At 50.4% G+C, this 13,805-nt stretch overlaps 1 protein-coding gene across 2 annotated transcripts; it reads left to right on the top strand.

Annotated features, from left to right (window-relative positions):
* The first annotated feature begins 2,122 nt into the window (after positions 1-2,122).
* NHLH1 (nescient helix-loop-helix 1) lies at positions 2,123-12,017 on the top strand. 2 transcript variants are annotated; one of them, XR_016022783.1, is made up of 2 exons: positions 2,123-6,204; positions 6,385-9,379. XR_016022783.1 is itself a non-coding variant. In XM_088801808.1 (2 exons), exon 2 carries the CDS (start codon positions 9,911-9,913, stop codon positions 10,310-10,312), a length of 402 nt encoding a protein of 133 aa, XP_088657934.1. In that variant the 5' UTR covers positions 2,123-6,204; positions 9,738-9,910; the 3' UTR covers positions 10,313-12,017. The 2 variants fall into 2 exon arrangements, 1 of the variants encoding a protein (XP_088657934.1); XM_088801808.1 differs by lacking the exon at positions 6,385-9,379 and adding an exon at positions 9,738-12,017.
* The last annotated feature ends 1,788 nt before the right edge of the window (positions 12,018-13,805 follow it).

Below are 13,805 nucleotides of genomic sequence, written 5' to 3'. Positions count from 1 at the left end.
CTCGGGAAGAATCCTCAACACATGTTTGTTTTCTGCCTTCCATGCTATGCCGCCCCCCCCCCCCAAATATAAAACCAAAAAATAGCTCTTTCCTTGGCTCATGGGGAGGCCAGACTCTGGAAGGGGCACACCCCCCCAAAAGACCCACTGGAGCTGCCTTTCTGAGACTGGTCTGGCTCCTCGCCAGGCCCCTCCTGCCTTGGAGACTGGTGGTACCGGCGGGTAGCATCTTAGGGCTGCAGAGTTTAACTCCTTAGCCTCCTCCCACTTGCTCTGGGCCTTGCTCACCCCTCTGCCTTCTGAAATGTATTTTCCAGCCCCTCCCTTTCCCACAGGGCTTCCCTTCCTTCTACCTGTTGATAGTTCACATTGCACCTTCTCTTCCACCCAGCCCCTGTGGAAAGTTGAGTAACTGACCACCCTGCTCCAGGACCCAGCCTTTGCCTCTTGTGACACCTTGTCCCTCAACACTGATGGCTTTCCTGTCAGCTGGTGTCTCTCCCCAGCTCCTCTAAGTGAAGAGTTTACTCTCCTGATTCCCACTGCTGGGTCCCATCTAGGTCACTACTCCCAAAGGCCTATCCTGAGAGGATATTCTTTTCATCCAGAGTCTGGTGGTGTGTACCGAGATTACACCTTATTCAGTAGGACTTTGTTTCTTCCACAGACCATGTAATAAGACCTTAGAAATTGTGTTCATGGTCTAACTCATTTGATAGATGGGGGAAACTAGCCCAGAGGAATAATGTGGCTTGGCCAAGGTCACACAGAAAATTAGAGCTGAGACTAGAACACTTCTTATATCTGCACTGGCAGCTGCAGCAGTAATAAACATTTATTGAGCATGGCTATGGGCAAGGCACTGTCCCGGCATCATAAAAGGGTATGAGATAGGCCGCCTTGCCTCAGAGATTGAAGACCCAAAGTCTAGGTGGCAGGATGGGACATGACACAAAATAAACAAAGCAGCATGCACTCCATGCAAAACAAAATCAGTGCTGTAAACAGGTTCTACCTGAGTCTAGAGGATGGAGGGTTTGCTTTGGGTGGGGCCAGTAAGGAGGAACTACCTGTTGTGGGAAGTGCTCAGGACCAGATTATCTGGTGGGCCCTGATGCTCTTGAAAAGGGTACTCCCCCTCTTGGGCCCCAGTGTTCTCATCTACGGAACATGGAATTGGGCTGATCTTTGAGGTCCCCCTGCCCTGGCTATGATGTCTGGTTCTGTGTGGACTCCCTTTCTCCCTTTCATCCTAAAGTGGGGGCAGGGCTGACTTGAAAAGTTGATAATTCATGAACTTTCTAAGGCAGTGGGTGGAGTCAATTCTAGAGAGGGAGGCCTGAGAGGCACTAACCCAGAGACAGTAGGAATTTAGGGAAATTGTGGCCTAATGTGATTTAAAAAAAACACACAAACAAACAAAAAAACAGGCCTGTCACTCAGCATCCCATCTGCAAAAAGAAGCAGGAGTTCTAAAAAGTTGAGCTTGGGAAGCAGAGACCCTTGGAAGGTCAGGGTCTGAATGGGCCTCAGGTCAGATGTTTATTCCTAACTGAATCCTCACTCAAGAGGTAGAGGAGCTCCCACTCACATCGTAGAGAAGGGCAGCTCTCGCCCGTATCTCCAGCCAGGGATAGCTTTGAGCAGGAATGCAGGAGCATCTCAGGAGGTCTAAGATGGTGATGCAACTGTGAGTAAATGTTAGCCTCTGGCCCAGGCTGGCTGGCTGCTCAGGGGCTGGGACCTCGGGCCCTAGAGGCCCCACTCTCCCCCCCCCCCCCCATCAACTGAGGAGAAGTTAGAGAAACTAGAGGGAAAGAAGGAGAAATAGATGAAAGAAGATTTCCGGAAATAACAAACTGGTCATGGGATATAGGAAGTAGGGATACCAAGTAGGGCTGAAGGAGGAGAGGGAGACTGGGAATGCTTCGAGAGAACCTGGGAACAGAACGGAGCCTGAGGGGAGAAAGGCCAGATAGGCGTGGCTAGGAGAGGAGTGGGCCCAGAGCTGATGGTGACAGATGGGTGGACACAAAGAAGAGAGCTTTAGGGAAGACAGATGGATGGGGGAGGGAAGAGAAGAGGCGCGGGGGGGGGGGGGGGGGGGGGGCGGGGGGGCGGGGCCTGCAGTGATCGGAGGTCATAATGAGATTGGAGATGGGCTCTGAGCTGAGGAGAGGTGAGTGGAGAATGAAGAAAGGAGAGGCTGCCTTAAGAGACAAAGGCGGCAAGGCCTAGGGGGCCATGGGCACGAGAGTGCTCAGGGACCCGGATGCTGAAAAGGGGGGCTTCCATCCTGGCTGACAGCAGAGAGTGACAGATTGTGTAGTTAACCAGAGTGGAAACCTGCTGTCACCTTCTAGAGGCTCGGAGAGCTGTAGAAAGAGAAAGACAGGCTGATGAGATCATGTGGAAGCAGGCAAAGAGAGAAACACAAAGACGGAAGATCTAAGACTTGGAACTGCTACCCAAGAACGTACTGGCTTCTTCTGCCTGCCTTGCTGCTGTGACCCAGAACACAGCTCCCTAGCCAAGGGCCACTCCCAGGAAGGGTCAGGCAGTATGGCACAGCGAGGGTTAATGCCATCTTCTCTCCCTGCCAGCCTGCTAGCCCGGTTGGGTCCCCAGGGCTCCCCACATATGTCACCCCCTCTTCTGCCAAACCCACTGCTTCCCAGCTCCTAAGACCCTCCCTCCACCCTCAAGGACTAGGCCTAGGCCCCAGGGTCTTCCCTACACACCAATCTCCCTCCCCACCAATCTACCTCAAAGGCTGTGTGGATATGAAAAGAGATAGTACCCAACTGAAAAAGAGAACGCCTATAAAATGTAAACTGACAATAACCATAGAGCCATTTGCATTACCCCATCCGCAGCTGCTGCTTTCAACAAAGACCCCCACACAACTCCAGAGTTCTTCCCCCTTGGCCAGCCCAGGGTGCTGGCAACCTGAGCTGACCTCAGAGCCTCCTCAGCCTCCCTCAACCATAATGCCCCATATACGTGTGTGGGAAACTTCTCGCCACACTTAGATCACCGTGCATAGATGTAAAGGTTGGGGTGAGCATTTCACAATTTACCTCGCACTTTCTCCCGTGCTTTGTGTGATGAAAGCCCTATGTGGAAGGCAACATTATCCCCACTTCATAGTTGACAAAAGCAGACTCAGTCAAGGTTCAGTGACTTGTCCAAGGTCACCAGGACATGTCTCCTGGCCCCAAGTTCAGTACAATTAGTGGTACTTTACACCACTCCATGCTTTTAGCTTCTTTTTATCACATGCTTATGTTCTCTTTACTACTCCCTGGAGGAGCAAAACCTGAATTCTTGAGTGAAGACTTGCTGGGGACCCCAGGTGCACAGGAGGAGGAGGTGGTCCCAGAGCACTCCCGGACCCCTTTTTACCATGAAACCTCAGCTTGGACTGGGGACAGTATGGACCGAGTGCTTCAAGGCTGAAGGTTACAGGGTCAAAGGATGTGAGCTAAAGGGCCCGAAAGGAGGGAGGCTGGGAACAGGGATCTTGTTTCTCCCTTCTCCACACACTGCCACCCCTCTTGCCATGGTTCCCTTCTGCTTCCAGGGTCTCTAGGTTCTGCTTCTGTTTTCCTCAATGTCTCACCCTTTGGGAACAGTAGCAGTCCCTTATCTCTATAGTTCTGTTTATCGTGTCTCCCCGCCTTGTCTCGTCTGGAGTAATTTTTATGCTTCAGAACTGTCTGTGCTCTGCCTCTCCCTTGTCTATAGGTCTCCTCCACCCTATCCTCCTGATACTCAGGACACTCTCCCAGTATCCGTATCTATCCATCCCTGAACATCTGTGTTTTTCCACATTTGTGTATCGCCCAGGTCTGTGTCTCTTTAATGGTCTCTTTTCAGGTCTTTCTCATGTCCCTGCCCCCCTGCCATATCTTGCACCTCTTGGTCTCCTACAAAACTTTGGCAACCTGGCAATTCTGCTCCCATCCTCTCTCTTTTTTTCAAAATCTCTGTCTTCTCTGTCTCCATCTCCCCGTGACTATATGTCTGTTACCCAATGACTCTGTTTTCTCATCTTTCTCTCTCTTCTCTGGGTCTCAGTCTCGCCCCATCTCTCCCCCTTCATTTCCTCTACTTCCTCTCCATCTCGTATTTGTTTGTGTCTCTCCCTCATGGCATGCTCGCCTGAGTCTCTCAGTCTCCCAATTTCTTAGCTGGGGTGGAGGGCAGGAGCATGGGGGAGGTAGAACTGTTGTTGCTGGGGGCTCATTAGGTGGAGATTGGTTTTTAATCAGTACCATGGCAATGATGATGCAAGAACTGAGATGCCACCTGATCCCCAGCCCCCCCAACCCCCCTCCTCAAGCCTCCTTTCCCCTCCAGCTCAGCCCATCTGCTGGTGCCTGGGCACCTGTCTGGGCCTGCCCAGGTGGGAGTTGGCACCTCCCAGACCTGGGGGTGGGGGAGCTTGGGGAGGAATTATAGAACTTCCCTTAGAGAATGCCTCACTCTGGAGGAAGTCCAGAAAATGTTGATCAGCAAGAGGGAAATGGCAAATGCCTCCAACAGCCTGAAGGTGGGGTGTGGTACTACTGAGATCTGGACCTGCTCACAAACCTTATCTCACTTAATCTCCATGGCAACCTAAGAAGCAGCTAGAATTAACCCCATTTTACAGAAAAGGACAGTTGAGGCTCAAGAGGTTACCTTACTTGTTGGAGGTCACACAGCCGACAGGGCTTTCTTCACTGTAGCATGCTATCTTTGCAGTCCTCCCAGCCATAGTTCCTTCTGGATATTCACAAAGGTTCAATGAAGACACTCAATAGCTGAGCAGGGGAGAGAACTTAAGATACAGACATCCAGCCCATTCCCTCGCTGTGCTTCCCTTGGTACCAGCGCCTGCCACCCTGAAACACACATAGTCTGGAGGCAGCTGAGCTAGTGATAGGAACTTAATCACTGCTCATTTGCATATAATTTTGTATCTAGTTTTCTTATTGCTCTTTAGATGCCCCAGCATATGTGAAGCCTGCCCGGGCTGCCCTGCTTCCTCTGCCAGTGTCCTTCCAATGCATGTTCTTCCTCTCTAATCCACTTCATTCCTTTTAGCCCTGTCTTCTTTCCTCCTAAGAGCCCCTAATTCCCAATGGGTCAGGTTGGGCTGGGTAGCCTAGAAAAGCTCCTTGTGGGATCTGTGTCAGGAATCTAATACCACCCCCTGTGATGAGGTAGGTGGGAGAATGGGGGCTGGGATAAGACGGCCTGGGGTGATTGAGTCAGGGTGATGAGAGCAGGGGACTGAACAGTGGCCACAGGCAGCCTGGAAGGGGGCTGTTGGGTACCAGCTTTATGAAGGATGAGAGCTTGGTGAGGGCAAGGACTCATGGGTCCTTTTCTGTGTTTTAGTGCTGTCCACTTGTGCTTTTCTAGATTTCCTGTTGTACCTTGGAGAGCCTTCTTCCCCAGGAAAAGGAGACAAGGGAAGGAGCTGTCAAAGTCACACTGGGACTCAGAGTGGGACCCTGGCACTTAAGTCGGGCTTGCTGGGGGTCTCTGTCCCTGCCGCCTCTGGTGTGAGAGAGTGAGGGGTTCATCTGTGATCCTGCCCTGGCTCTCGCCCCAGCCCCACCCCTTCCCCAGCTCTCCATTTCTTGCTTATGAAATATGCATGGAGAACAGATGTCCCTGCTCCCCCACTCCCTGTCCCCACCCCCCCACCCCAGGGCCAGCCCCTGCCCCCAGCTCCCAAGAGGGTTCCCAGGTCTCTCTGCCAATGGCTGCCTGGCATGCCTGTTTAATATTGATGAGGGGGGGAGCCTAAGCCAGCCAATGGAGAGCTGGGGGTGTGTGTGTGTATCTCCATATATATATACATATATATACACATACATACATATATATATATATATATATATATATATAGGGCTGGGCCAGCTCAGGTGTGTATGTGTCTGTGAGTGTGTGCGCTGGCTTGTGTGTGAGTGCTGGTAGCCCCAGTACCTGGCCAAGCCCACCCCCTCCACCTGGGCTCTATATCCACACCATGTGTACCCCTCTCATCTGCCCCGGAGCCTGTACAGCCACATCGCGCTGCCCCTGAGGGCTCTAGAAAGCTGGTCACTAACTTTGCAGACGGATGAGCTCTGAGCAGCCAGAGAAGACTGGGGCTGTCAACGCTGCCCCTGTTCTGCCAGCTTGGATCCCCTCACAGGGTCCTCCTAGGTAAAGGGGGAAACGGGCTGGGAGGGGTGGGCGTATCCCTCCCACTCTCTGGCTCAAGTCCCCTCCCAGAGCCTCTCTTTAGTTCTCTCTCTAGTGCGCTGTGTTTCTCTGCCCTGCACTTCCCTCTTCCCCACTTCTCCCCTTTAACTCTGTGTCTACCTATTTTCAATTGGGTTGGAGACGGCAGAATTGGGGGCAGAAAGTCCTGTCCTGAATGCTTGGAATTGCTGCTCTCTCTGATCCTCGGAGCCTGGAACTTTGAGACCAGAAGTGGATTTTGGGGTGAGGACTAATGGGTAAATAGAAGCTGCTGCCAGGACTGGAGCTGGGGAGGACAGTGGGGCCAGGTGGAGATGGGCCAGGTATCAGATTGGCAGCAGACAGAAGGGAAGGGAGGGCATGGCAAAGTGATCAGGGATGCAGGAACTTGGGGACCAAGCAGAGGGACAATCGAGCTGTGATAGATGTGTTGAGAACCCCACAGCTGGATTCCTGAAGCATAGGGGAGGGGAGTTGGGGCACTGAATGTGTATCAGAAGGTACTGATTTTGGGGCCTCCCACACTATTGCCATCCCCGCTTGTTCCTTTGGACCCCAGAATATGGAGTGTGTTCTAAATTTCAGGACTAATCACCTTCTGTTTTGTTATGGTTGTGTGTGTACATGTCAGTCAGATGTTGATGACCTTGCACTGCTACCCCCTCCCCCCAGAGCTTGGTAAATATTTGTGTCGACTACAATTGAGCCTGTCTTCTGTGCAGTGGGGTGGGGCAAGGCTGTGAGGTCCTGACCCCTGTGAGGCAGGAGAGCGAGGGCTGGTAAGAAAGGGGAGATGGAGACTATGAGGGAGCCACAGTGCTTCTGTTTCTGGCTATTAAGTCCAGCTGAGCACACAGTGAGTGGCCCACTGTTCCTGCTTAACACCCCCTAAAGCAGCACCTCTTCATCCTTCCCAGGCTATGTTCCTGTGCCTTACCTTGAACTCCTCTGGTCCCAGGGACAAGCAAACCTTAGCCAAGCCCAATAATGGTGGCTTCAAGAAGCTGTCCACATCCTCTTCTGTAGGCCATGTCTGAACTGAGCTTGGGCTGTGGGAGGGTGCAAAGTAGAAAGCTGATTATGTTCCTTTTCTCCAATCTTCCTTGCATAGGAAGGGCTGAGTGTGTTGAGAACAGAGCTAGAGGAAAGAGCTGGTCCTGACCAAGGGGATTGTGGCCAGATGAGATACTTTCCCCTGATTCTAGTGTACAGGGTGGTAGGATCTGGTGTCTGCAGTGGTCGTGTTTGGGAGTCGGGGGGTGGGCTAGGAGGGACTGAGCTGGGGCAGCTGTGCCGAGCTCCATATGTCCCAGTCCACTCTACAATGGGCAATCTGCGTGTTTATCCTGTCCTCCCCCTACCCCAACACAGAGAAGCAGAATGGGTGGAGAGGGGCCCTGGGAGGGAGGAAATCACAGGGCCAAGGCTAGTAGTTCTCTCCTCACAACTCAGAAAGGTTTAGAGTCACAGCTAACTTCTCTTGGAGCTGTGGCTTCAATCTCGTTCAGTTATTTTTTTCTTTTAATTAAAACAAAAATTTATTGTGGTAAAAAAACACAACATAAAATTTACCATTTTAAGTGTGCAGTTCGATAGTGTTAAGTATATTTACATTTCTGTGAAACAGATCTCTAGAACTTTTCATCTTGCAAATCTGAAACTCTACGCCCATGGCACAACACCTCCGCTTCCACCCTCCCCCAGCCCCTGGTAACCACCATTCTACTTTCTGTTTTTATGAAGTTGGCTAGATACCTTATATAAGTGGAAACATACGTGTGTCTTTTTGTGACTGACTTATTTCACTTAGCAGAATGTCATCAACGTTCATCCGTGTGGCTAGCATGTGACAGGATTTCCTTCCTTTTTAAGGCTGACCTCTATTGTATGCATACACCACTTTTTATTCATTCATTAGTCAGTGGACTTTGGGTTGTTCTCATACTTTGGCAGTTGTGAATAATGCTGCAGGGAACACTGCATGGTAGATATCTCTCCGAGGTCCTGATTGCAATTCTTTTTTTCCTCCCAATTTTAATTCTTTTGGATATATTCCTCTATACCGTTTTCCATAGTAGTTGCACAATTTTACAATCCCACCAACAGAATATAAGGGTCTAATTTCTCCATATCCTCAACACTTGTTATTGTCTGTGTTTTTGAAAGCATCCATCCTAATGAGTGTGAGGTGATATTTCATTGTGGTTTTGATTTGCATTTCTCTAATGATTAATGATGTTAGCTTCTTTTCATAAGTTTGTCGGCCATTTGTATATCATCTTTGGAGAAATGTCTAGTCAAGTTCTTTGTCCATTTTTTAATAGTTCAGCTGTAGTTTTGTTCAGTTGTAGTTTTTTTATAATATTCCGGATTTTAACCCCTTATCAAATATACGAGGTGTGACAATTAAGTTTGCGAACTTGTTGCAACACTGTTGCTAACCCTTTTAGATATCAGAGGGATTATTCATTATGAATTTGTACCAACTGAACGAACAGTTAACCAAGTTTACTATTTCGAAGTGCTGAAAAGACTGTGTGAAAAAGTTAGATGACCTGAACTTTTCGCCAACAATTCATGGCTATTGCATCACAACAAAGCGGCAGCTCACACCGCACTGTCTGTGAGGGAGTTTTTAGCCAGCAAACATGTAACTGTATTGGAACACCCTCCCTACTCACCTGGTCTGGCCTCCAATGACTTCTTTCTTTACCCAAAGATAAAGGAAATATTGCAAGGAAGACATTTCGATGACATTCAGGATATCAAGGGTAATATGACGACAGCTCTGATGGCCATTGCAGAAAAAGAGTTCCAAAATGGCTTTGAAGGGTGGACTAGGGTCTGGTGTCAGTGCATAGTTTCCCAAGGGGAATACTTCAAAGGTGACCATAGTGATACTCAGCAATGAGGTATGTAAGCACTTTTTCTAGGATGAATTCGCGAACCTAATTGTCAGACCTTGTATGATTTGCAAATATTTTCTCCCATTCTGTAGGTGGCCTTTTCATTCTGTTGACTGTGTCCTTTGATGCACAAATATTAAGTTTGCTGTAGTCCCATTTGTCTATTTTTGCTTTTTGTTGCCTGTGCTTTTGGTGTCATAGCCAATAAATAAATGCGAAGTCCAATGTCATGAAGATTTCCCCTGTGTTTTCTTCTAGCAACTGTATAGTTTTAGGTCTTACATTTAGGTTGTTAATCCTCTTACTCAGTTTTATCCTGCCCCATGTCCTCCTCGTCACTTCTCCTTCCCTGCCGCTCACTTTCTGGATTCTCTTCCTTCTTACCATCCTTCCTCATACTCTTTTACAAGGGTCCACCTGCCTGTATCTCCTTCTGCCCCCTCTCTCACCCCTCCCCTGTTTCTGTGATTCTTCCCCCACACTTACAGTACCTCCCCCCTCCCAGCCAATTGCACACCTTCCTCATGCCCTCCCCATCTCTGAGCTGTCCCTTCTTCCTCCCTATCAATTTCCCCTTCTCTCTTTCAGGCTTTTCAGCTGGAACCATGACCATGGAACCCTGAAGTGGCGCTGACTTCTCAAGCTCAGTGGCAGACCCCAACATCCCAGGCCCTTCCTGCCCCTCCCACAACCAGCTTTCAGGCTTCCAGAGGGAGGGGTGGGGCGGGTATCCTGATCTCACCGGGCAGGGAGCTTCCATCATGATGCTCAACTCAGACACCATGCAGCTGGACCTGGCTCCCACCCACTCTGAGACGGAGTCAGGATTCAGTGACTGTGGGGGCGGCGCAGGTCCTGATGGGGCTGCGCTTGGGGGTGCAGGCGGGAGCCAGGCCCGGGGCCTGGAGCCAGGAGAGCCTGGCCGGAAAGACCTGCAGCACTTGAGCCGGGAAGAGCGGCGTCGCCGGCGCCGGGCCACAGCCAAGTACCGCACTGCCCACGCCACGCGGGAGCGAATTCGTGTGGAGGCCTTCAACCTGGCTTTCGCAGAGCTGCGCAAGCTGCTGCCCACACTGCCCCCAGACAAGAAGCTCTCCAAGATTGAGATCCTGCGCCTGGCCATCTGCTACATCTCCTACCTGAACCACGTACTGGATGTCTGAAGGAGTCCTGGATGTGCCCCTCCTCCCCTGGTCTCTCTAGGTCCCTTCTCGAAGCCCACTGCCTAGAACCGCCATCTCCTCCCCAGCCCTGTACCTTGGCATGGAGTCCCCCAGCCCCAGGCCCAGGCAGAGTGCCCTCTCCTCTCCGCTTGTCGTGAAGGCTTCTTTCTATTACAGACCCAGGCATCCTAGGACTGTTCTCATGGGCACCTCCTACAGTTGGTGGTTGGGGTCCAGCTGGTTAGAAGTGTCTGCTTGGGAGGTCAGTACACAGTCCTTGTTGGATTTACTAAGCCAGCCACACGTGGGTCCCCCTAGCTCTCTCATGGGCTGCTTGTCTCTCTACCCCACGTGCAAATTTTCAGAGACCCCAGACCCACCCCTTGTCTCCCATCCTCCTTCCTCCCTGTGCCAGCTTCTCCTGCCCATGGTAGGGAGGGGGCATCAGAACAGGAAGAGGGAGGCTGGGTTCAGAGTGGGGTGAGCTTCTTCCTCAGAGATCTCAGTTTAGTTGGGCAGAGGGATCTGGGGAGGAGGGGCCGGGTGAGTTCCCTGTGAGAGGAATCTCAGTAGCCAAAATTATGGAAAAACTCTTACTGTTTTCTGTTTTGTTCCTGAGGCTTAGCACATGCAGACCTTGGATCTTACTTGGTAGTGAGTGCCTTGCCCTCTCTGAGCTATTTGGCTCCCTGCCTGCTGCCTCCCAACCCCGACCATCCCATTTTTCTCCCTTCCTGGGTGCAGTTAGAGAAGGGGAAACCTAGATCCTGTGGTGGGGGATGATGTCCCCAAACTCAGCCCAGGGAATGGGTGGGCTAGATCTCACATCTGCTTCCTCCATCCCAGCCCACTACAAAAATGTGCAAACCCACACCAGTTCTTCCTCAGCTCCAAGGTGTGCCCTATCATTGCCTCCTGGGAAAGCTCAGCTCTCCAGGCCCTACGGCCTGTCGATTATATATTTTCTCCTACCTTAAGCTGCCTTCAGCAAGGGAAGAGACCCCCACCCATTCCACCTCCAGGATTTCTGCCCCCACCCTCCCCGTTGCTGAGCCCCCCACATTGCTGAGCCCTACCTGCTCACTGTAGCCCAGGGTGAGCAGTAGAACAAGGGCCCTAGGACCTGTGTAGAAGAAATGAGCTCACTGCACTTACCATGCTCCTCCTCCCTCACACCAAACTCTTAGCTCTACAAGGATATTATGTATGTATGTATTTATTTATTTATTCATCTATTTATTTACTTATTTATTTATAAATATTACTATTTATTGCTGAGTTGTGCACTTTGTGGCAGAGTGAGGGGCCCTGGCTGCCCCAGTCAGGTCCTCTTACTTCCTCCCTGATTACTCCAGTCCCTTTTGTGCTCCTTCTGCAACTCTGAGTGTGTGTGGGGATCGCCTTTGCTCACCACACCCACATCCCTTCCTCACATCCATCTGTTTTGACACCTTAGTCCGCTGGGATGGTGCCTCTCTTCTAGCTCCAGGGATCCTGGATCCTTCCTCAGAGCCCTCCATCCCCAGACAATCCCACCCCAGTACCGCCGGCCTCTTTTCTCTCTCCAGCCCTCCCCCATGACTCTCACTTCTTCCTAATACCCCCAAAAGTGGGCCCTAGGGGTCTGTGTCCTGTGTCCTGTGTGTGATTCCCTCCTGTTTGCATTTCTGACTTCATACAAAAAGAAAAATTAAAGTGACCTCATTCTAGCACCAGGTATGGCTTGGATCATTTGATTGGGTTGGGAAGGTGGCCTGCGGTTATGGTAGGGTGGCACTGAGGGGTCTAGGCTTTGATGGCTCTTCTGATGGGATCATGAGAGCTCAGTCTGGTGGGTAAATGAAGACATAGAGAAGAAAGGACCACCGAGTAAAGAGGTGTAAGGGGAGGTATAACACACAGGTCTCAGACCTCCCCACCTGAAGTCCCATGTACCTCTATCTTGGTACTCAACGAGTGACAGACACTTTCTGACCCCTCTGATGTGCTTCTAGTCCAGCTCTCTATGGGCCTGAGAAGAAGCTGAATGCCCTAGTGGAACCCAAGTTAAACATATGTCTGTGGGTCCAACACTGCTGGGGAAAGCCATGGAATGAAACATTGCCTTCCCCACTGTTGCCTCTAAGCTGGGTCAAAATTCCTTGCAATCTCAGTTCTTGGCCCATTTTGTGTTCCCCAACCTTAAGATACTGGGGACAGCACGATGGAGGACCTAAGACTAAGAGTGGAATAAGGAAAGGGATAAAAAGGAGTGCTGAAGGAGTATCGAAGGAATCCTGGAAAGGACCTAAAATCAATTTATAGATGAAGAAACTAAAGCCCAGAGAAGAGAAGGGTTTTACCTAAGGTCACACAGCTAGGTGTGGGCATAAAGTTCAAACCCAGGTTCTTCATGTACTATATTGCCAAGGCCCCTCTGCCTCCCTGAAATGACCTGGCCTGACAGGTGACTTTCTATGGACCCCACATTTTAATGGAACATTTATAAATTAGAGAGCAGTTAGAATTGTGTGGCCAAGAAGACTAAAGGCATGGTGACTACTTCACAGAAGGAATAATTGAAAAACTTAGCATATGTATCTTTACAAGAGTAGATTTAGGGGCACTGGGATACCCATCTTCAAATGTTGAAAGAATAAACAAAACAGACATTCTGTGTGGCCCCAGGAGTCAGAACCAGGACCAATAGGTGGAAGTTATAGGAAAGCAGATTTTAATTCCAAGAAAAACTTTGCAACATCTGGAACTGTCCCGCAATGGAAAGGCCAGCCTTAAGGAGGAGGACAGGCCTGAGACTCAACCACATGCAGTGATACCAGGGAGCACATTCCTGCCTAGGTGGTTTCCAAGATCCTTTCCAAACTTAAGGACGTCTGAGAAGGCTGAATGCAGAGAGTGAGAAGAAAATTCTGAGATGTCCTTCAGTCTCTGAACAGTGCCATTTTCATCTGTGATGAGCACAGAATGCCATCAGCAGCAAGAGAGGTTTGCATTAGACTTTAGGGAGGAGAGTTGATATCTTTCCTTCCCCATTTCAATTAGATTGAAATGTGCTTTGCTCAGAGCATGGCAAGAGGGAGCGCTGAACTGAGGCTAGGGAGAATCTGGGGACTATAAGTGTCAAGAGTTGGAAGAGAATACAGAAAGTATTGAATCTAACACTTTTGTTTTAAAGGCTATCCACAAGGGTGATGGGACTCACACATGATGGTGGACTGGGACTAGAACCTGTGTCTTCCATTCCTGGCCCCAAGTGCTTTGTGCAACAGTCACAGTCCTCTGAACTCCCTGCCTCCCTCTCTCTTCACTTTGCCAGAGGGAAAGCAGAAGGGGTTACTGGGCCCCTCCCCTCAGGGATCCCTCAGGGGCTGGGGGTGGTGAGAGGGGGCAGCTGCAGCTGTTCTATTGCTAGCTCTGAATTTCTTCAGTTAATCAATTGGCCTCGCTGTTGCTGGGCTCCAGCAGGACAGGAAAGGAAGGAGGTAGGGAGTGT

The sequence above is a fragment of the Rhinolophus sinicus genome, chromosome 11 (genome assembly GCF_057876585.1).
Source record: "Rhinolophus sinicus isolate RSI-liver-muscle chromosome 11, RSI-T2T, whole genome shotgun sequence".
NCBI lineage: Eukaryota > Metazoa > Chordata > Mammalia > Chiroptera > Rhinolophidae > Rhinolophus > Rhinolophus sinicus.
The sequence above is the reverse complement of the archived record's forward strand: the minus strand, read 5'-3'. Positions and strand labels throughout refer to the sequence as shown.

What these genes read in the sequence shown, in the direction of transcription:
- NHLH1 (XM_088801808.1), top strand. Translation starts at nt 9,911, where the DNA reads ATGATGCTCAACTCAGACACCATGCAGCTGGACCTGGCTCCCACCCAC.